This window comes from Hippocampus bargibanti, linkage group LG04 (genome assembly GCF_051943395.1).
Source record: "Hippocampus bargibanti isolate YZ-2025 linkage group LG04, ASM5194339v1, whole genome shotgun sequence".
Lineage (NCBI taxonomy): Eukaryota > Metazoa > Chordata > Actinopteri > Syngnathiformes > Syngnathidae > Hippocampus > Hippocampus bargibanti.
Genome location: NC_142737.1, coordinates 25,878,795 through 25,899,947, shown reverse-complemented (window position 1 = coordinate 25,899,947; position 21,153 = coordinate 25,878,795). Strand labels below are relative to the sequence as shown.

Below are 21,153 nucleotides of genomic sequence, written 5' to 3'. Positions count from 1 at the left end.
ATGCAAACAGGGTCGGATATATCGATAGTCCCGTTATATCGATACTATTTCTATGCACGCACGGAGAAATATTACATGCAAACATTTTTCAAATATGGTGGATGCAGTGTTGTGCCATTGGCAATTATTATCATCTTGCAACAGTTTCAAGTCATAGAGTCAAACATATATATCGATAGTCCCGGTTATATCGCTATTTTTATACATATGTATATATGTATATGTGTGTGTGTATATATATATATATATATGTATATGTGTGTGTATATATATATATATAATATATATATATAATATTATATATATATACACACACATATATACATATTATATATATATATATATATATATATATATATATATACACACATATACATATATACAGTAAAGTCTCGTTATATCGATATTCAAGGGAATCCGAAAAAATATCGATATAACCGGGACTATCGATATATCCGACCCTGTTTGCATGTAATTTTCTCAGTGCGTGCATAGAAATAGTATCGATATAACCGGGACTATTGATATATCCGATATCGATATAACGAGACTTTACTGTATATATATATATATATATATATATATATATATATATATATATATTATTATATTTTTATATATATAAATTATATATATATATATATATATATATATATATATATATATATATAATAGCGGCTGGATAGCTCAGTTGATAATGCATCGGTTTGGCATATGGGAGACGAGGGTTCGAATCCCACTTGTGGCAGAGAAAATGAGCACAATGACATCATCCAGTGTGGGTCCTTGGGCAAGACCCTTCACGCTAATGCCTACCTCATACAATGATGAGAGACAATAAATGGAATGACATGCCGGCTCAGACGTCGCCCGGCCCCAAACAAGGTCTGCGTCAGGTGCTGGGGAACCAGAGCACCCTGATGAAAAATGGGCTACTGGAACAAAGCGGAGATGGACGAGATGCGATAACATGGCTCTGTTGGAATGCTACTACTCAAGCAACCCTAGTCAGAGGGGTTACATGCGGAGAATGGGGGCTGAATGGTTACTTCGAAACCCACAGTCACGGTTGACCACGAAACAACTAGTAGCTCAGTGTTCCAATATCCACAAACGGCAATTGCTATCACAACTTGAGATTGATGAGGTACAACACAAATTCCGAGGTGAAGGGCCCCAGGCTGCCACATCACAGGAAGAGGTTCAACCAGAGATTGGGAGGCAAGCCCCAATGAATAATGAGATTGGGAAGCCCAGCCCCAATAAATGAAATGCTGAGCGAGGCAGCAAATGACCTGAGAGATAAGATCATGGCAAGAATGAAAACTGGGCAACGAAGGCACCGATTACAACGGCTATGTGAAGTACCACCTGAAAGTCTCATGGAAACTGTGAATGCAGCACTGAGAACGATCCCGACCGGAACGATCACGGAAACCAATGAGCTGATATACACCTCAGCATCAGTGATCCTAGACATGCTTGGCTACAAGAGCAACCATGAGAGCCACGAGATTCATTACCCACCATGGAAAAGACGGTTGGAGGCCAAGATCAAGGCGGCTCGGAAAGATGTGAGTCAATTGACGGAGACCCAGAGAGGTGTGAATAAAAGGCCAATACCCAAGAGGTACATACAGATAACCATACCTGAAGCACTCGAAACTGCCAAACAAAGGCTCCAGGCCTTGGCCAGTCGCCTAAAGAGGTACACGAAAGAGAATGAGGCCAGAAGAATAAACAGGCTGTTCGCAACACAACCTGCGAAAGTGTACGCTGGATTGATTACAAGAAAGCATATGACTCGATGCCACACACATGGATCAATGAATGCTTGGAGTTGTATAAGGTCAACAGGACCCTGAGAGCCTTCGTTGCGAACTCGATGACTTTTTATTTCTTTTATTTCTGCAACACAGTATGGCAGAAGGGATGGGTGAAGTCGCATGGGTTTCGTCTTGTGATTAACCTGAATCTTGTTCTGGAAACTGTGGGCGGGACATAGTGCCACACTGTGCGCCGTTGCGTCACTTCCTTCATAATTTAATAATCTAAGCGCACAACTCCGTTACATATATATATATATATATATATATATATATATATATATATATATATATATATATATACACACACTAAAGTCTCGTTATATCGATATCGGATATATCGATAGTCCCGGTTATATCGATGCTATTTCTATGCACGCACGGAGAAAATTACAGGCAAACAGGGTCGGATATATCGATAGTCCCGGTTATATCGCTATTTTTCGGACTCCCTTGAATATCGATATAACGAGACTTTACTGTATATATGTATATGTGTGTATATATATATATATATATATATATATATATATATGTATATGTGTGTATATATATATATATATATATATATATATATATATACACACATATACATATATACAGTAAAGTCTCGTTATATCGATATTCAAGGGAATCCGAAAAAATATCGATATAACCGGGACTATCGATATATCCGACCCTGTTTGCATGTAATTTTCTCAGTGCGTGCATAGAAATAGTATCGATATAACCGGGACTATTGATATATCCGATATCGATATAACGAGACTTTATATATATATATATATATATATATATATATATATATATATATATATATATATATATATATATATATATATATATATTATATATATATATATATATTTTTATATATATATATATATATATAATAGCGGCTGGATAGCTCAGTTGATAATGCATCGGTTTGGCATATGGGAGACGAGGGTTCGAATCCCACTTGTGGCAGAGAAAATGAGCACAATGACATCATCCAGTGTGGGTCCTTGGGCAAGACCCTTCACGCTAATGCCTACCTCATACAATGATGAGAGACAATAAATGGAATGACATGCCGGCTCAGACGTCGCCCGGCCAAACAAGGTCTGCGTCAGGTGCTGGGGAACCAGAGCACCCTGATGAAAAATGGGCTACTGGAACAAAGCGGAGATGGACGAGATGCGATAACATGGCTCTGTTGGAATGCTACTACTCAAGCAACCCTAGTCAGAGGGGTTACATGCGGAGAATGGGGGCTGAATGGTTACACCGAAACCCACAGTCACGGTTGACCACGAAACAACTAGTAGCTCAGTGTTCCAATATCCACAAACGGCAATTGCTATCACAACTTGAGATTGATGAGGTACAACACAAATTCCGAGGTGGAGGGCCCCAGGCTGCCACATCACAGGAAGAGGTTCAACCAGAGATTGGGAGGCAAGCCCCAATGAATAATGAGATTGGGAAGCCAGCCCCAATAAATGAAATGCTGAGCGAGGCAGCAAATGACCTGAGAGATAAGATCATGGCAAGAATGAAAACTGGGCAACGAAGGCACCGATTACAACGGCTATGTGAAGTACCACCTGAAAGTCTCATGGAAACTGTGAATGCAGCACTGAGAACGATCCCGACCGGAACGATCACGGAAACCAATGAGCTGATATACACCTCAGCATCAGTGATCCTAGACATGCTTGGCTACAAGAGCAACCATGAGAGCCACGAGATTCATTACCCACCATGGAAAAGACGGTTGGAGGCCAAGATCAAGGCGGCTCGGAAAGATGTGAGTCAATTGACGGAGACCCAGAGAGGTGTGAATAAAAGGCCAATACCCAAGAGGTACATACAGATAACCATACCTGAAGCACTCGAAACTGCCAAACAAAGGCTCCAGGCCTTGGCCAGTCGCCTAAAGAGGTACACGAAAGAGAATGAGGCCAGAAGAATAAACAGGCTGTTCGCAACACAACCTGCGAAAGTGTACGCCTGGATTGATTACAAGAAAGCATATGACTCGATGCCACACACATGGATCAATGAATGCTTGGAGTTGTATAAGGTCAACAGGACCCTGAGAGCCTTCGTTGCGAACTCGATGAGGATGTGGAAAACCACACTTGAAGCCAATGGCAAGCCACTAACGCAAGTGTCCATCAAATGTGGCATATACCAAGGTGATGCACTCTCCCCACTGCTGTTCTGCATAGGACTGAACCCCCTCAGCCAGATAATCGCCAAGACAGGCTATGGATACCGCCTCAGAAATGGAGCTACGATCAGTCACCTCCTCTACATGGATGACATCAAGCTGTATGCTAAGAGCGAAAGGGACATAGACTCCCTGATCCACACAACCAGGATCTACAGCAGTGATATCGGAATGTCATTCGGGCTGGAGAAATGTAGTCGGATGGTGACTAAGAGGGGCAAGGTAGTTCACACTGAAGGGGTCTCACTCCCTGAAGGAACAATAGCAGACATTGAAAACAGCTACAAGTACCTCGGTATACCACAGGCCAATGGCAACCTCGAATTAGCAACAAGGAAAGCGGCTACGACCAAATACCTCCAGCGGGTGAGGCAAGTCCTCAGAAGCCAGCTCAATGGCAAGAACAAGACCCGGGCAATAAACAGCTATGCCCTGCCAGTGATCAGATACCCTGCAGGAATAATAAGGTGGCCAAAGGAAGAGATTCAGACCACGGATGTTAAGACCCGAAAACTCCTCACCATGCACGGAGGGTTCCATCCCAAGTCCAGCACCCTGAGACTGTACACAAGCCGTAAGGAAGGAGGCCGGGGACTAGTGAGTGTGAGAGCCACTGTCCAGGATGAAACATCCAAGCTCCATGAATACATCAAAGAGAAGGCTCCAACGGATGATGTACTCAGAGAATGTCTCAGTCAATGGGGAACAGAGGATGAGGTGCTGGAAGAGGGACAATCATGGGAGGAAAAGCCCCTACACGGGATGTACCACCGAACCATAGCAGAAGTGGCTGATCTCAAGAAGTCCTATCAGTGGCTAGAGAGGGCTGGCCTAAAGGACAGCACAGAGGCACTCATCCTGGCTGCCCAAGAGCAGGCCCTGAACACCAGAGCCATAGAGGCAGGGATATACCACACCAGACAAGACCCAAGGTGTAGGTTGTGCAAAGAGGCACCTGAGACAATCCAACACGTAACTGCAGGGTGTAAGATGCTGGCAGGGAAAGCCTACATGGAGCGCCATAACCAGGTGGCTGGCATAGTCTACCAAAACATCTGTGCGGAGTATGGACTGGAAACCCCAAGGTCAAAATGGGAAACACCTCCCAAGGTGGTGGAGAATGACCGAGCAAAAATCCTGTGGGACTTCCAGATACAGACTGACAAGATGGTAATGGCCAACCAACCAGATATCGTGGTCATAGATAAAGGGGAAAGGAAAGCCGTTGTTGTGGATGTAGCGGTCCCGAGTGATGGGAACATCAGAAAGAAGGAACATGAGAAAATCGAGAAATACCAAGGGCTCAGAGAGGAGCTGGAGAGAGCCTGGAAGGTAAAGGTGACAGTCGTGCCTGTGGTGGTCGGAGCACTTGGGGCAGTGACCCCCAAACTCGACGAGTGGTTGCAACAGATCCGGGAACAACATCGGATATCTCGGTCCAGAAAAGCGCAGTGCTGGGAACAGCACGGATACTGCGCAGAACCCTCAAGCTTCCTGGCCTCTGGTAGAGGACCCGAGCTGAAATGGGGACAGACACCACCCATGGTGGGTGAGACGAGGATTTTTATTTTTTTTTAATATATTGTAAACATCTTTTACTTTGGATTACAATCACCATTTCTTGAAAAAAAAAACCAAGATGAACACTTTTTTCAAAGATAAAAATAATAGTTGTGGTCGGGAGCAAGTGTTTGTTTCTGAGCTATTACACCACAAGCGGTAAAATTAGTAAACTGTATGTCCAATGTACCGGTAACTTTAAATAAACACGTTCCACAAACAAAAAACATGTAAGAGAAATTGAAAAAGAGTTTTTGAATTGCCAAATCCAGGAGGTCACAAAGATTATTCCCTGTTTGTATGCTCCCCCACTCACTTGGTCCACAATCTGGTGCTGTGTGATTTGTATTTAGTCTCAGCAATCGTTTCACAATGTTTCCATGCTTTATAATTTGAACGTCAAGTCCTACAATTTTCTTCATCTCTTAAGCACACCTGCTCCTTCTTTTCTTCCTTCAGAGATTCATTTGTTTGTATGAGCTTTGACTAAGATATGTGTAGCTCTCGGTTAGTGAGTCTTATCTTAAATGTTTATGAAACATTCAAGATGGTTACTGTCTTCTTCGACACACGCACGCATGTACACACACACGCACGCAGAGCAAGAAAACAGAACAGAGACTAAGATTGATTGTTGATGGGCTTCCTTTCTAAACTAAATCATTTTGACACACTTTTTCGCCTTTAAAATACTTTGTGCAAAAATACATCCAAGTATGTGCTACAGTACTTATCCTTTGCTTCCAGCTGTGTCCCAAATAATCTTTTTGGCTATCATGCCATGAAATGAGGTGCTGCTCAGACCTGGGTGGAAACCTTGCACAACACAGCGTCCTGCAAGTTTTAGATTGGACTTGCCTTGATTAGTCGCGCAGTGGAGAAATTTACATTTCACACCACCAAAGTTAGGAAAGATAGAAATAGAAAAACAACATAGAGGAGTTGCTGGAAAGGCAGCCACTCTCGTGGCGCCATCTTGAAGTCAAAATAACACAAATAAAATAGCTATATAACAATAATATGACAACACAAAGACACAGACATTCATTGTTAAGCATTTGACGAGTGACAAGACGAGTGCTGTCAATATTTCAGCAATTGCTATGTTCATAAATTCTTGTAGAAATGAGCTGTTGCTCCCACAACTGTACTTTTTTAAAAACACACCGTTTAATTCCAATTCATTACTCCCCATCATTTGCTCTCAATTTCTCATGCCCTAGGGGAGCATGACAGAAATTGTATGTATGTATAATTGTATGTATAATATTGTTATAAGTACACCTCAGCATAATACTAAATCTTTATTAACATGTAAGAAAATGAATAAAGAAAGTAATGTGGACCACCTTACGACAAATAATTACTTTCTTAACTGTAATGACAATTCAAAATTAAGTTAAATGCTTAAACTATAAATATTTTTGACTGACCATGTCAAACATTATGAAACTGAAAAATAACATTACACAAGACCAATTAATAACAATGCATTCAAACTGATCACCAACATTGACTCGGGAGCAGAATATTAAACACAAATTTTAATGTGCAAAGCACAAATATATAAAGTAATATGTACTGACTTTTTTTCCCATCAAAGGTGATGCCTGGATTAATGGTTTTAAGTGTCATTCAGAAAGTGGGATGATTGTTGGCCAGATTCAGCACGGTTTCACTGAAAACAACTCAAGCGGATTATTAGTCTGATTGGTGCGTAATGTTTATTTGACCTCATGCTCTGCTGCCAACATATTAGACTTAGTAAGCGCACTGGTTGGTCTATAATCTCCCACACTGGTCACAGTGAAGTCAAGCGCTACTTTCGTCACATTTACTTGTTTTAGCTTTTGGGACAGTTTCGTTTCTCTCTTTATCCCCGTCTCCCTGGCCTATCTTCTCATCCCTGTTCAATATTTATTTCTTGGTGGCACTTGAGGTTTCTGCTACACTTAATGTCGACACTTTATACTCATACTTTGTGCTGTGTGTAAAGCGCGCATGCTCAGTATAAACCTGTGACTGTAACGTTTCCTGGGAGTTTTGAAAGGCGCTTATGAATGAAATGTATGATGATTATTATTAAATAAAATACAGAGCGAATGCTCCCTGAGCACACTGGAAATGAAAGCGCCATTGCCCTCTAATGTGGTGGAGGTGCAAATTCACTCTATTCTACAACACTAAAGAAAACCTCACAATTAAAAAATAAAAAAGCAGGTCAAACGTTCTCCTCTTGACGGAGCCCCACTATTTGAGAAGAACTGCTCAACACATTGCTTCCACTCTGATGTAGATTTTTATGTCGGTTGACATAATAATTAACGCCGTTCAACCCAACAACTGTGATGTTATATGGACCTTTGCAAACATGCAATAACCAACTATCTTGTGAAATTTAAACAATGGAAAATGTATTTTATGTTGTGTCTTGGCATGTCCCGATTACAATAGCTTTTCTTTTTGGGAGAAGTTTCAAGACTCTTGGCAGACATCAGAACAAAACATTTTGTTTGAGCTGATATTTTTTTTCAAGGAATAATCGTGATAGAGAAGACCATATTTGATCTGGTGCTCAAGTTAGAAAGCAAATCTGTTGAGCCTGCTGTCAGTTATTTGTTCATTCATCACATTTTAGACAGTTATTCTGACGTCTCACCTTTCTCCTCCCTCCTGTGTGCGCAGACTGAGCTGTAAATGTTTCGGCACCTGAGAACTCAGTATGAAGAAGTCAGTGCGACCTGTGGTGAGTAAGGTGAGTACTGATCGAGGGAAGGCCGAAGCCCCATCTAACACTGGCACTGGAAAGCCTGCAGCCAAGACGAACAGCACCCCACCTCTACCAAAGGTATGAACCATCATCGTACTTCTTGGCAGCTTTTAGCAAAAGCAGCTGTTTCACCGTGTGGATCTGAATGTTCTTTTTCTTCTGTTCGCATTCTCAGGTGAAAAGCAATGATGATCTTTTAGCGGCTATGGCTGGAGGGACTCCTGCATCAAGTAATGCTGTCTGCAAAAACAAGAGAACTGCCTCAATTGGGACCACTGCTAGCACCGGTGACAACAAACAAAAAGCAGCAGCAGGTGTTTACTATAATGTGCTGCGCTAGTTTAAACAACTGATGCATAATAATAATAATAATAATAATAATAATAATAATAATAATAATAATAATAATAATAATAATACATGTCATTTATAAGCGCCTTTCAAAACTCTCAGTCACTTTACAGTCACAGGATAAGTTTTTCTGTGAGCAGCAGCAGCCACACGCGCCAGCGTTCACTCAACCCGCAAGTAACTCAAATAGAAAGAAAGCTAGCTAGCTAATAGATAGCTACTGATAGCCATTAGATAACTTGATAGCTTATATGTATCGTTTCCCCCTCATTACCCATCAATTTCAGATTCTGTGGTCTTCCTCTTATTTATCCTCTTTCCCTTTGATGTGCTGATTATTTCAATGGCTAATTATTGACAGGGGCCCGAGATTAGTCCTCTAATTTTCATTTTGCAGCATTGACTGGCGGTGCTCAAAGTGAGTTTTGTTTTGCTGTGCCCAAAAGTACCCGGTGGTCACCTTGTGCGGAGTTAATCCTTTACATCATTGGTGTCAAATGTGTTTTAATCATTTACCAAATTATAGTTATGGTAGCACTCCGGGCACTGTTTATGTGGTAGTCAAGTGGTTAGCACACCGGCTTCACAGTGAAGAGGTTGTGAGTCAAGTCCCGCTCCGGCCTCCCTGCGTGGAGTTAGCATGTTCTCCCCGGGCCCACGTGGGTTTTCTCCGGGTTCTCGGGTTTCCTCCTACATTTCAAAAACAAGCATGGCAGGCCGATTGAACACTTCAAATTGTCCCTGAGTGTGTGAACGTGGATGTTTGTTTGTCTCTAAGTGCCCTGCGATTGGCTGGCAACCAATTCAGGGTGTCCCCTGCCTCGTGCCCGAAGACGGCTGGGATAGGCTAGGGCACCCCCCACGACCCTAATGAGGATAAAGCAACCTGTAAAATAGATGGATGGATGGATGAATTAAAGAGATGTAAAATAAATAATCACAGGCCACTCTGGACATTGATTTTAAATCCATATTCCCCTAATGAAACGAAAATATATATTCCAATACATAACTGTCATATATGATAATATATTGTAATATATTCTATTCATTGTAATTTCCCCATATTTTATATTTTTATTGTATTTATTATATATTGTCTACATATATTGTACAATATATTGTTTAAGTCAAAGTCATCTTTATTGTAATATATGCTAATCCGTCTGTGTAAGCTCTCAGTCGTACAGGAGTGGTCCATCGATGAGAAGGTTTCTTCAGCCGTCATCTGTACAAAAGTGAAGGTTTCGGACGTTTCGCCTCCTATCCAAGAGGCTTCGTCAGCGAACTAAAGTCTGACTGGTCGTATCGGCCCCCTTTATATATCCCTAATGTCCAGACATGGTGGCGCCGGACACAGCTATGATAGGTCCCTACTCTCAGGTTGGGGGGGCAGAGGACCCCTCCCTGTGGCCCCACTGATTGTTCCTACATTCCTAACTAACGACTGGCCTATTACCCCCACTCCCCCCGGTATCACCTTATCAGCATAACGACCCTCATCAGCATTGCGAAAGTTGCCTAACCTGTTTTGCCTAAGCAGGCTATTGTATGAACGATCCAAATTGAACCTCACCCCACCAGACCGGTTTAATGAAGGATTTTGTTGTTTTATAAGAATCGCTTCTTTTACCCCCCTTTCAAACCATCTATGTTCTTTCGCTAAGATTTTAACCTCATTGCCATCAAATGAGTGGTTGCTAGCTTTTAGGTGCAAATGTACTGCCGATTGAGGTCCACTTATATTATCCCTGCGATGTTGATAAAGTCTTTTTTTGAGAATTTGTTGAGTCTCCCCAATGTACTGCTCTTTACAATTTTCATTCTTACAATGTATGGAATAAACTACGTTACTTTGTTTTTCATTTGGTAGGAGGAGTAGCAGTACCGTACATTGCAGGAGTTTCTGAAAAATTACAAAGAGTCCTTTGGCAACATAAAATTCCTACTTATTTCAAACCGATAAACACGTTAAGGCAAAAATTAGTGCATCCAAAAGATAGGCTACCAAATGAAAAACAAAGTAATGTAGTTTATTCCATACATTGTAAGAATGAACATTGTAAAGAGCAGTACATTGGGGAGATGAAACAAATTCTCAAAAAAAGACTTTATCAACATCGCAGGGATAATACTAGTGGGCCTCAATCGGCAGTACATTTGCACCTAAAAGCTAGCAACCACTCATTTGATGACAATGAGGTTAAAATCTTAGCGAAAGAACATAGATGGTTTGAAAGGGGGGTAAAAGAAGCGATTCTTATAAAACAACAAAATCCTTCATTAAACCGGTCTGGTGGGGTGAGGTTCAATTTGGATCGTTCATACAATAGCCTGCTTAGGCAAAACAGGTTAGGCAACTTTCGCAATGCTGATGAGGGTCGTTATGCTGATGAGGTGATACCGGGGGGAGTGGGGGTAATAGGCCAGTCGTTAGTCAGGAATGTAGGAACAATCAGTGGGGCCACAGGGAGGGGTCCTCTGCCCCCCCCCCCCCCAACCTGAGAGTAGGGACCTATCATAGCTGTGTCCGGCGCCACCATGTCTGGACATTAGGGATATATAAATGGGGCCGATACGACCAGTCAGACTTTAGTTCGCTGACGAAGCCTCTTGGATAGGAGGCGAAACGTCCGAAACCTTCACTTTTGTACAGATGACGGCTGAAGAAACCTTCTCATCGAATATATGCTAATATGCATGACATACAGCACAGATGAAATTACTGTCCTCTCGGACCCAGCATGCAAGGCACTTATAATTTATAATAATATTTTTATAGTTTATAATATATTATTATGTATTGGAATATATTTTAAAATATGCAAGTGATTGCAGCTTTTCATTTGTTGTAATACAGTAAAGTCTTGTTATATCGATATTCAAGGGAGTCCAAAAAATATCGATATAACCGGGACTATCGATATATCCGACCCGCTTGCGTGTAATTTTCTCCGTGCGTGCATAGAAATAGTATCGATATAACCGGGACTATCGATATATCCGATATCGATATAACGAGACTTTACTGTATATTCAAATTGTACATGATCCTCCTCCCTGACCAAAGTAACTCCTGAACATGCTCACATTCTACATGCACTGTTCGTGAGGCAAATTAACCAAGTGTTGCTAGTGTGCCTTACTCACATTTGGGGAAACAAAATCAGTATACATTGGTTTCAATTCAATTTGCTTGTTTTGTAACAATATTATCTTTTTTGATGTTGTCTATAACTAAGGTTCCTCAACCAAGCGTATGACATCATCAACGACAAAAGAGCCAAATTCTTCGCGAGACCGTCTTCGGACATCCAGGACGTCAGCTAATAAGAAGCAGGTGGTCTCAGGGACAGCAGCAGGCGATGCAGCCTCGGGGAAGCGCTCTCGCAGCCAGATCCTGACTGAGTCAGAGAGTCGTATGAGCAAGTCAAAATCAGATGGCCAGATCAGTGATAAGGTGGCATTGGAGACAAAAGTCAACGATCTCATTGGGCTTGCAAAGAGCAAAGATGTGGAGATTCTACACCTTCGCAATGAACTGAGAGACATGAGGGTCCAGCTTGGGTTGGAAAGAAAGGACTCGCCCCTCCAGGAAGAGGCTGAGGAGGGGGAGAAGCCGCATGTCTCGGCCATCACAGCAGCTGACGTCGAATCCACTCTGCTTTTATTACAAGAGCAGAACCAGGCTATAAGAGAGGAGCTCAACGTGCTAAAGAGTGAGAATCGAATGCTCAAAGACCGTCTCAATGCACTGGGATTCTCTCTGGAGCAGAGGCTGGATGGTGATAAGTTGCTGAGCTACCCATCGCTCAGCCCTGACTTGGCGGCGGGAAGTGGGCAGAGTGAGGGCGGAGCCACCCTGACTTCTTCAGTGGAGGGGTCGGCCCCTGGCTCCTTGGAGGATCTACTCAGTGGTCAACAGCATGGTGGGTCGGTGGATAACCTGGACAGTGAATCCAGTGAGGTCTATCAGGCTGTCACCTCCAGCGACGATGCCCTGGACGCCCCCTCAGGAGCCTCCTCATCCTCCGAATGCGAGTCTGCTCCCAGTCGAGAGCGTTCACGGAGGGGCAGCAGTGGAAATGCCAGCGAGGTGTCGGTCGCCTGTCTTACGGAGCGCATCCATCAGATGGAAGAGAACCAGCATAGTACTGCTGAGGAGCTGCAGGCCACATTGCAGGAACTGGCTGATCTGCAGCAAATCACCCAAGAGTTGAACGGGGAGAACGAGCGTCTCGGCGAGGAGAAAGTCATCCTCATGGACTCGTTGTGCCAGCAGAGCGACAAGCTGGAGCTCTACGGTCGACAGATAGAGTACCTGCGCTCCTTGCTGGACGAGCATCATGTCTCGTACGTGCTCGAGGAGGACATCAAGAGTGGACGCTACATGGAACTGGAGCAGCGCTACGCCGACCTGGCGGATAACGCCCGCTTTGAGAGGGAGCAGCTGCTGGGGGTGCAACAGCACCTTTCTAACACTTTGAAGATGGCGGAACAGGACAACGCCGAAGCCCAAGAAGTGATCGGAGCGCTGAAGGAGAGGAACCACCAAATGGAACGCGTCATGGACTCAGAGCGACAAGAACGGGCAGCCATGGCAGCCGCGCTTGAGGAATATAAAGCGGCAGTGAGCAGTGACCAGGCGGAGCTGAGCCGCTGCCGAGCTCATTTGGACCAGGAGAGGCAGAGGGTTGCTGAGCTCTACTCTCTGCATACAGCGGGGGACAAAAATGATATCTGCCAGCTTTTGGAAGCTGCGCGACAGGGGAAGGAGGAGGCTGAAGTTAAGGCTGCAAAGCTGCAAGATGAGCTGGAACACGCTCACAGTGACCTTACCGTACTACAGGACACTTTGAATAAGGTAAGTTTTCACATTGATGAAGGCTTACTATGCCAATTATAGTCAATAGTGGCACCAAAATACATGACAAAAATGTGTTCTGTCTCCACACTAGCACAGATAGAATCTGTTTACCACCTTTGGTGTATGACTTCAGTAATTAATCCACTTTTAATGAGTTGAAGTCCGTTTTTCTGTGCGAGCAGCTCGACAGGGAGTACAGAGACTTCCAACAGCAGGTGCAGCAGCAGATGGCTGAGCAAGCGCACGTGCTGGAGAAACAGCGTGAGGAGCTGCAGGAGAAGGAGACCGAGATCGTCGACATGAAGGAAACCATCTTTGAGCTGGAAGATGAAGTGGAGCAGCATCGAGCTCTCAAATTGCATGACAACCTCATCATCACCGATCTTGAGAGTAAGAACTCGGCACAGATGTTGTTGTTGTTTTTTTGTTTGTTCCACAATATCTGTCCAGCTAACTACAACATCAGCCTTGACGGTCAGTGCGTGCTGCCAATTGCAGAAATTGTCACTTGACATATTGTGATGAGATATACACAAGAACACGGCATGAAAAAAAAGAAACTTTGGCAGTGGTTGACTTTCAACTGAGTTATAGAGTGGGACCTTAGCTTACGAACTTAATTGGTTCCCAGACAGAGTGTGTACGGTGAAAAGTGTGTATCCCAAAAATTAATTTCCCATAGGAAACCATTAAAATGAGAATAATCAGTTCCCAGGTCCCCAAAAAACAATGTTCTACTTTCTTATTTTCTAAGCCTTAAAAACTACACAAAATATACCTTATTTTATGTATAATAAATGTGATATAGTATTATGATTAAAGAAATAAACTGTACTGTCCAATAAAGTCATTTTATTTACCTTTGTGATGGTCGTTAATGGCTTGATGGAATGGAGTGTCCGGTTTCCTCAGCATTAAACACTTGATGAGGAACATAGGCTTCTTTCACCATCTTGAGGAATGGTCCCTTGTAGGTGCTTTCTCTGTGATAATTGTATCTAGTTCATCAATTGTGATCTGTTTAGCTGGGTTGATAGCTTTTTGCATCAAGTGTACTGATGGCTTGTGCGGGTTATTTGTGGAGCCTGATTGATGGGATATTTAACCTTCTTTAACCTTATTTGACACTCTGCTTTTGAACTATCAAAGTTGAAATGGGTCCAAATTTCACTGTTTTCTATCCATTTTCTTACATTTTACTTGTTTTTCCCCTTTCCTTTTTTTGTTTCAAGCTCTGTCCTCTCCCTTTCGTGTGTGTGTGTTTTTTGTTTCTCTCTCTGTCTGCCTGTCTCTTTAATGTTTAACCCCCCCCCACCCACACTGCTGGGTTCTTGACCAATCACATGGCTTTAACCGAAGACGCCATTTTGTTTTTGGAGAACGGCCTCACTCTCTTTCTGTCTGCTACCTTCTTGACCAATCACGTGGCTTTAACCAACGACTGGGGGCGGGGGAGAGGACAATAAAAAGTCCGCTGCCATTTCCTTGTTTGGAGAACGGGCTCGTTCACGAACGACACATCACTCATTGTGGCAGCGCCATGTGTATCCCGAAAAATAGTTCGTATGCCAAGGTAAAATTTTCATCAATGTAACGTTCGTAAACTGAAAAGTTCGGAAGCCAAGGGGTTCGTAAATCGAGGTCCCACTGTATTCTAGTTCGAAGTGGATTTTAAAAACATAAGGGAAAAAAGATCCTATTTTCCCCATCAATCCAAGGAGTCCAAGATGGCGCCCGAGTAGGCAGCTGTCAGGAAGTGCTCCCATGAGCCTTGCTTTTTTTGTTGTTTTTGTCTTGTTTTTGTGTTTTATTTTGTCACTTTGTGTTGTGGTGCATCGTGTGGAACAGATACAGATGTTTTTTGGCCACGACATTCATCAAGGAGGAGACTATGCTGAGCGGTTGCGCCTTTTTGGCAGTAATAATATGCCAGTGCTGTTTTTGAATGGGAGGAATGTCGATGCCATTCGACTGTCATCGCTGGACACCAAAGGGGCCATTGTGCTTTTTTGCAACTGTAATGGGCAGCATCTTCACAGCCCCGCTTTGTTCAATGGAAAGGTCGGTGCTGTTGGACAGTCTGCGGCTGGATGAATGCATGGCTTGAGGAGCGCGCGATAAGAAGAAAGGAGCGTCAGCGCAGAGCGCCGATGCGTATGTGGAACTTTCGCGGCTTGGAATTGAAGCGGATTTATGTGGGACAGGAGATGTGAGACGATCTCTTTTCGTCAATGGATGCTACAGCTGCGTGTTTGCTTTCAACATTTAGCTTGTAGTCGACGCGCACATTCAACCATGATGTCCCTGATCCACTGGTGAAGAGATGCTTTGATCCTCTCCTCTTTCATCTGGAACTGCTTCGTGTCCCGAAACAGACAAAGAGGGTACAGAAAGTGCTTAAGAATGAATGACTCTCTGTGTCTTTGTGTTGTCATGTTATTTGTTATGTATTTTTTTTCGTTCTTTTGACTTCAAGACGGCGCCGCGAGAGTGGCTGCCTTTCCATCGGTTCCTGTATTTCGTTTTTCTACTTTCTTTGCTGCTCTGAAATGTAAATTTCTGCACTGCGAGATTAATGAAGACAAATCCAATCCAATATTCCATCCATGAAAACAAACTTGGGCTCGTATACACGGTCGCCAATTTCAAAAAGAAACTTCTGCTTAGATTGACCCTAAAACAACTGACAGTAAATGAAAGGACAAACCACAAGAATGTTTTTTTTTTTTTTCAAATACACTGCGGGGTTCCTTGTGAACATAATGGCATCCACAAGAGAGGGCACTGCAAACTAGACAAGACTATCAGAACCATAAAGCATAATAAATAATTTGAGGTTAAAAAGCCAAATACAGTGAAGGATTTTACACACAATATTGATTCTCAACTGAACTGCTGTTTTTGATGTTATTTTTATTTGTTTTTTTACTGTGAGGGCAAATACTTAAAGAAGAAACGAGGAGAGGAGTTGCTGTGCTGTCTCAAATCAAAAGAATGAAAACAGAATCTGGAAGTAATTTACTACTACTTTATAGAAAGAGTATTATACTACAGTATGGTATGTGTCAAGACCAAGCATGTGGTAGAAGGCTGTCGACAGAGCACTCAGCGAGACTCAATGTATTGTTTGTGCAAAGCAGCAGCTTGCGGCTACGGAGAGATAAGGGTGGTCTGTTTATGTTGCATTGGGCTGAAGTTGTTGCTAAATTCCTTGCCTAACTGCAAACGAGCAGGATGCCGACGCTTGCCTTTGCTGTTGAGCATTATAACATTTCTTTGATAAATAGTTGAAACTATACAAAATGTTGACTCTCACAACAATGAGGTTTGCATTAGCATTGTTAACTCTCACACAGATCAACCCTCATGTTGCACACGCAATGCGCAACATTTCTCTCATGGTAGGACAACACGCCATAGCACCTCGTTGTGTTTGTCAGGCCTGATTTCGATATCTTGTTTACTGTACGGCTAGCTAATTAAATGCACTTTCTTTTACAGACTCTGTAAAGAAGCTACAGGACCAGAAGCATGACATGGAACGAGAGATAAAGATCCTTCATCGCAGACTCAGGGTAAACCAGTTCTCCTTGACTGGTATCTAAATGTCAAATAGTGAGGAGACAATGACTTTCATTTGTCATAATATGACTTTTTCTAGTTGGAATCGTACAAGAATAACGTTGCTCTGTGCTGAGAACAAAGTTATACTCTTACGAGAAAAAGACATTTTATGAGAATAAATCCATGTTAAGAGGAGGACTATTGAAGAGGCTCCCCAGTAGTTGAGTGGTTAGCACGCTGACTTGACAGTGCAGAGGTCGTGAGTTCAAGACCCAGTCAGACCTCCCTGTGTGGAGTTTGCATGTTCTCCCCAGGCCCACGTGGGTTTTCTCCGGGTCCTCCCGTTTCCTTCCACATTCCAAAAACATGTGTAGCAGGCAGATTGAACACTCCAAATTGTCCCGACGTGTGAGTGTGAGAGTGACTGTTGTTTGTCTTTGTGTGACATTGCAAGATGATCGAACACTCCAAATTGTCCCTTGGTGTGTGTGAATGTGGATGGTTGTTTGTCTCTGTGTGCCCTGCGATTGGCTGGCGACCAATTCAGGGTGTCCCCCGCCACGTGCCCGAAGACGACTGGGATTGGCTTTAGCACCCTCCGCGACCCTAATGAGGATTGAGCGGTCTGGAAAATGGATGGATGGAACTTTGAAGAGTTTATGGGGGAAAAAAATTGGTGGGTTCACAAACAATGAAATCAATCTTTGGCATCTTCACATTATGAACATTTACTCATTATTGGACAAATGGTGAGTATAGTTTTGCTTTTTTGAATGTTGCTGTGCCGATGACCATTTTGTGTTTGGGAGCCTTTTACTGAACATCTCCATCTTCATTAAGTTCCTAGTGTTGCTTCTTCTGTAGCCACAAGGGACACAAGCCAGTGTCTTCTTGTGCCGGTCCCAAGCCCGGATAAATACAGAGGGTTGTGTCAGGAAGGGCATCCGACGTAAAAGCTTGGCCAAAACAAAAATGCGAATCAAACCTCTGAAGATGGGGGATACTGATTCGCTGCGACCCCTTGAAGGGAATAGCCGAAAGGAAAAGAAGACTCATTATTGGAAAAAACATTCTTCCCTTTTTCCAGTGATAAATGTGTACTTAACAGTATCCACCCGTAGAAATCCACCCATATTTAGCCATCTTAGCGAGTGGACATTTTCACAATTTCTGTTAACTTAAAATGACTTTACAGATGCTCAGGGTTATTGAAATGACCAATCATGGCTCAACTTCGAAAAACAGGTGGGCTGTCAAAATATCCGCCACCTTGAGGGGTCTAAAAATGGGTGGTTTCTACTGATTAATCTGTCATTAACAAATGCAATAGCCAGAATGGCGTGCTTTGTCTCATGAAGGCGCATTGAAAATAATGTGAAGAAAATGTTTGTTGACTTCTCGTTTCAGTATTGAATTTAATTTTACACATCTCATCACAAGAAAAGTTATCTCAATCCCAACACTAAGAGACTTTATGCGAGATGGAGGGGAAAGAGCCATGATTTACAGTTGTATCTGCATTACTGCCCACTTAATAATGTCACTTGCCTCACAGGAGGAGTCGATGGAGTGGCGTCAGTTCCAAGCAGACCTGCAGACAGCTGTGGTCATTGCTAATGATATCAAGTCAGAAGCGCAAGAAGAGATTGGAGACCTGAGGCGCCGACTGCAGGAGGCCTTGGAGAAGAATGACAAGCTGAGCAAGGAGCTGGATGAGGTCAAGAGCCGCAAGTAAGACTCTCCCAAAAAAATTATTGGACAGATTTGGGCTTTGAGTATCTTGAACTAACGAACATCTCAATGAAGAAACAGTAAAGCCACTATTATTATTATTATTATTATTATTACTATCCATCCATTTTCCCTACTGCTTATTCCTCATTAGGTTCGCGGGGGGTGCTGGAGCCTATAACAGGGCACACAAAGACGTACAACAGTCACTCTCACACTCACACCTAGGGACAATTTGGAGTGGTCAATCTGCCTGCCATGCATGTTTTTGGAGTGTGGGGGGGAAACCGGATTATTATTATTATTATTATTATTATTATTATTATTATTATTATTATTATTATTATTATTATTGGATTGGATTTGCCTTTATTAGTCTCGCAGTGGAGAAATTTACATTTCACAGCAGCAACGTTATGAAAGTAGAAAAACAAAATACATGAGCTGCTGGAAAGGCAGCCACTCTCGTGGCTTTTTTTTGATATTATTATCCATCCATCCGTTTTCCGTACCGCTTCTTCCTCATTAGGGTCGCGGGGGGTGCTGGAGCCTATCTCAGCCGTCTTTGGGCACGAGGCAGGGGACACCCTGAATTGGTTGCCAGCCAATCGCAAGGCACACAAAGACGTACAATAGTCACTCTCACACTCACACCTAGGGACAATTTGGAGTGGTCAATCTGCCTGCCATGCATGTTTTTGGAGTGTGGGAGGAAACCGGAGGACCCGGAGAGAACTCACGCAGGTCCAGGGAGAACATGCAAGCTCCACAGAGGGAGGCCGGACCGGGACGCGAACAGGCGACCTCTGCACTGTGAAGCCGATGTGCTAACCACTCGACTACCGGGCTGCCCGATATTATTATTATTATTATTATTATTATTGTTATTATTTCTATTATTATTATTATTGTTATTATTATTATTTGCCTTCCAAGCACCAAATTCCATGCACTATTTTACCATTGTCTAATTATGCTGTTGATATGATGTAAAGTATGTTCATATATTTTGTCCAGACAAGAAGAGGAGAGGGGCAGAGTATATAACTATATGAATGCAGTGGAGAGGGACTTGGCTGCACTCAGACAGGGGATGGGTCTGAGTCGTCGATCTTCCACCTCTTCCGAGCCTTCACCAACTGTTAAAACACTCATCAAGAGCTTCGACAGTGCCTCACAAGGTATGGAGCAATATTTGCGTCAACAACAATTTTTCCAGATTGTTTGTACATGCGTTGCTCTCCAATCCTCTAAAGAAATTACTATCGGGGCCTGCATTTTCTTGTCAAAATGTCCCTATAGCTCATGATTCACCCCTCACATACTGTACCGTAATACATTTCAGCCACATTTAATCAAAGCTCCTAGCAACTAACTTTGTTCTTGGAACTTCAAGCACCTCCACCTTCCAGTACTGTCACAGTGACTCCAACAGCATCCGCTGCTCCATTACCACGCACCCCTCTCAGTCCGAGTCCAATGAAGACTCCTCCGGCTGCCGCCGTCTCACCTATACAAGTATGGGAAAATATTTTCCGACTATATTTTCTGTAAATGGAACCGGAAGCCAGTAAAAAAAAAAAATTCAATGTATCTATGCAATTAAAAAATATTTTTTGGCGCACGATACTGCCGAAAATTGAATAGGCTTCCCTTGCTAGGTAGACAGGTTTGCTAGCATTGAACTCTTATTTGTGTGATAAAGAAAATTAAATATGTACATTGTGGAGCACTTAACCAAGACTCTTCTTTTTCAGAGGCACTCTGGATCTACATCGCTGTCAGCTCCCAAGCCGCTATCCTCCCTCAGTGACAAGAGGACCAGCTATTCCGACATCTCCATGTCATGTAATATTCTTTGTTGATTGAGAGCATGCACATGCACTCACTCACTCACACACATACACACACACACACACGCACACACACACACACATACTTAAAGGACAACCGACGCCTATGGACAAGTCATGTCCATAATTTGTAAAATCGCTTCAAATGACTTCTACTGAGCGTATTTTACAAAGATTCCACGGCATATAGTGATATTTAACGTTTTAAGACTTGCGCTGAATATTCAGGAATTCTTGTTTTTGAGTTGTGACGTCACGGAGGTATCGTCACTGACCGAGAAAGCGACACACAATGCATTTTGCGGTACCTGTTTGGTCTGAAAACTTCGGATTGATCCGTGTTGATGGCAAAATTAGAAGAAAAACACATAAATAACGTGATGGTGAATCGTTGTGTGTTGCACCAAGACAAC

The 21,153-nt window shown here is 42.9% G+C and overlaps 1 protein-coding gene across 1 annotated transcript in view; it reads left to right on the top strand.

The window, feature by feature from the left end:
• The window catches only part of specc1la (sperm antigen with calponin homology and coiled-coil domains 1-like a), a 44,051-nt gene that overhangs the window by 11,306 nt on the left and 11,592 nt on the right, over positions 1 to 21,153 (top strand). Inside the window, exons 2-10 of the mRNA XM_088994886.1 lie at positions 8,290 to 8,452; positions 8,550 to 8,688; positions 11,968 to 13,589; positions 13,775 to 13,982; positions 17,094 to 17,167; positions 18,712 to 18,887; positions 19,905 to 20,068; positions 20,284 to 20,405; positions 20,645 to 20,735. Of these exons, the coding sequence (XP_088851012.1) occupies positions 8,327 to 8,452; positions 8,550 to 8,688; positions 11,968 to 13,589; positions 13,775 to 13,982; positions 17,094 to 17,167; positions 18,712 to 18,887; positions 19,905 to 20,068; positions 20,284 to 20,405; positions 20,645 to 20,735 (2,722 nt within the window). The 5' untranslated portion in view covers positions 8,290 to 8,326. The remainder of the gene's footprint in view (positions 1 to 8,289; positions 8,453 to 8,549; positions 8,689 to 11,967; positions 13,590 to 13,774; positions 13,983 to 17,093; positions 17,168 to 18,711; positions 18,888 to 19,904; positions 20,069 to 20,283; positions 20,406 to 20,644; positions 20,736 to 21,153) is intronic.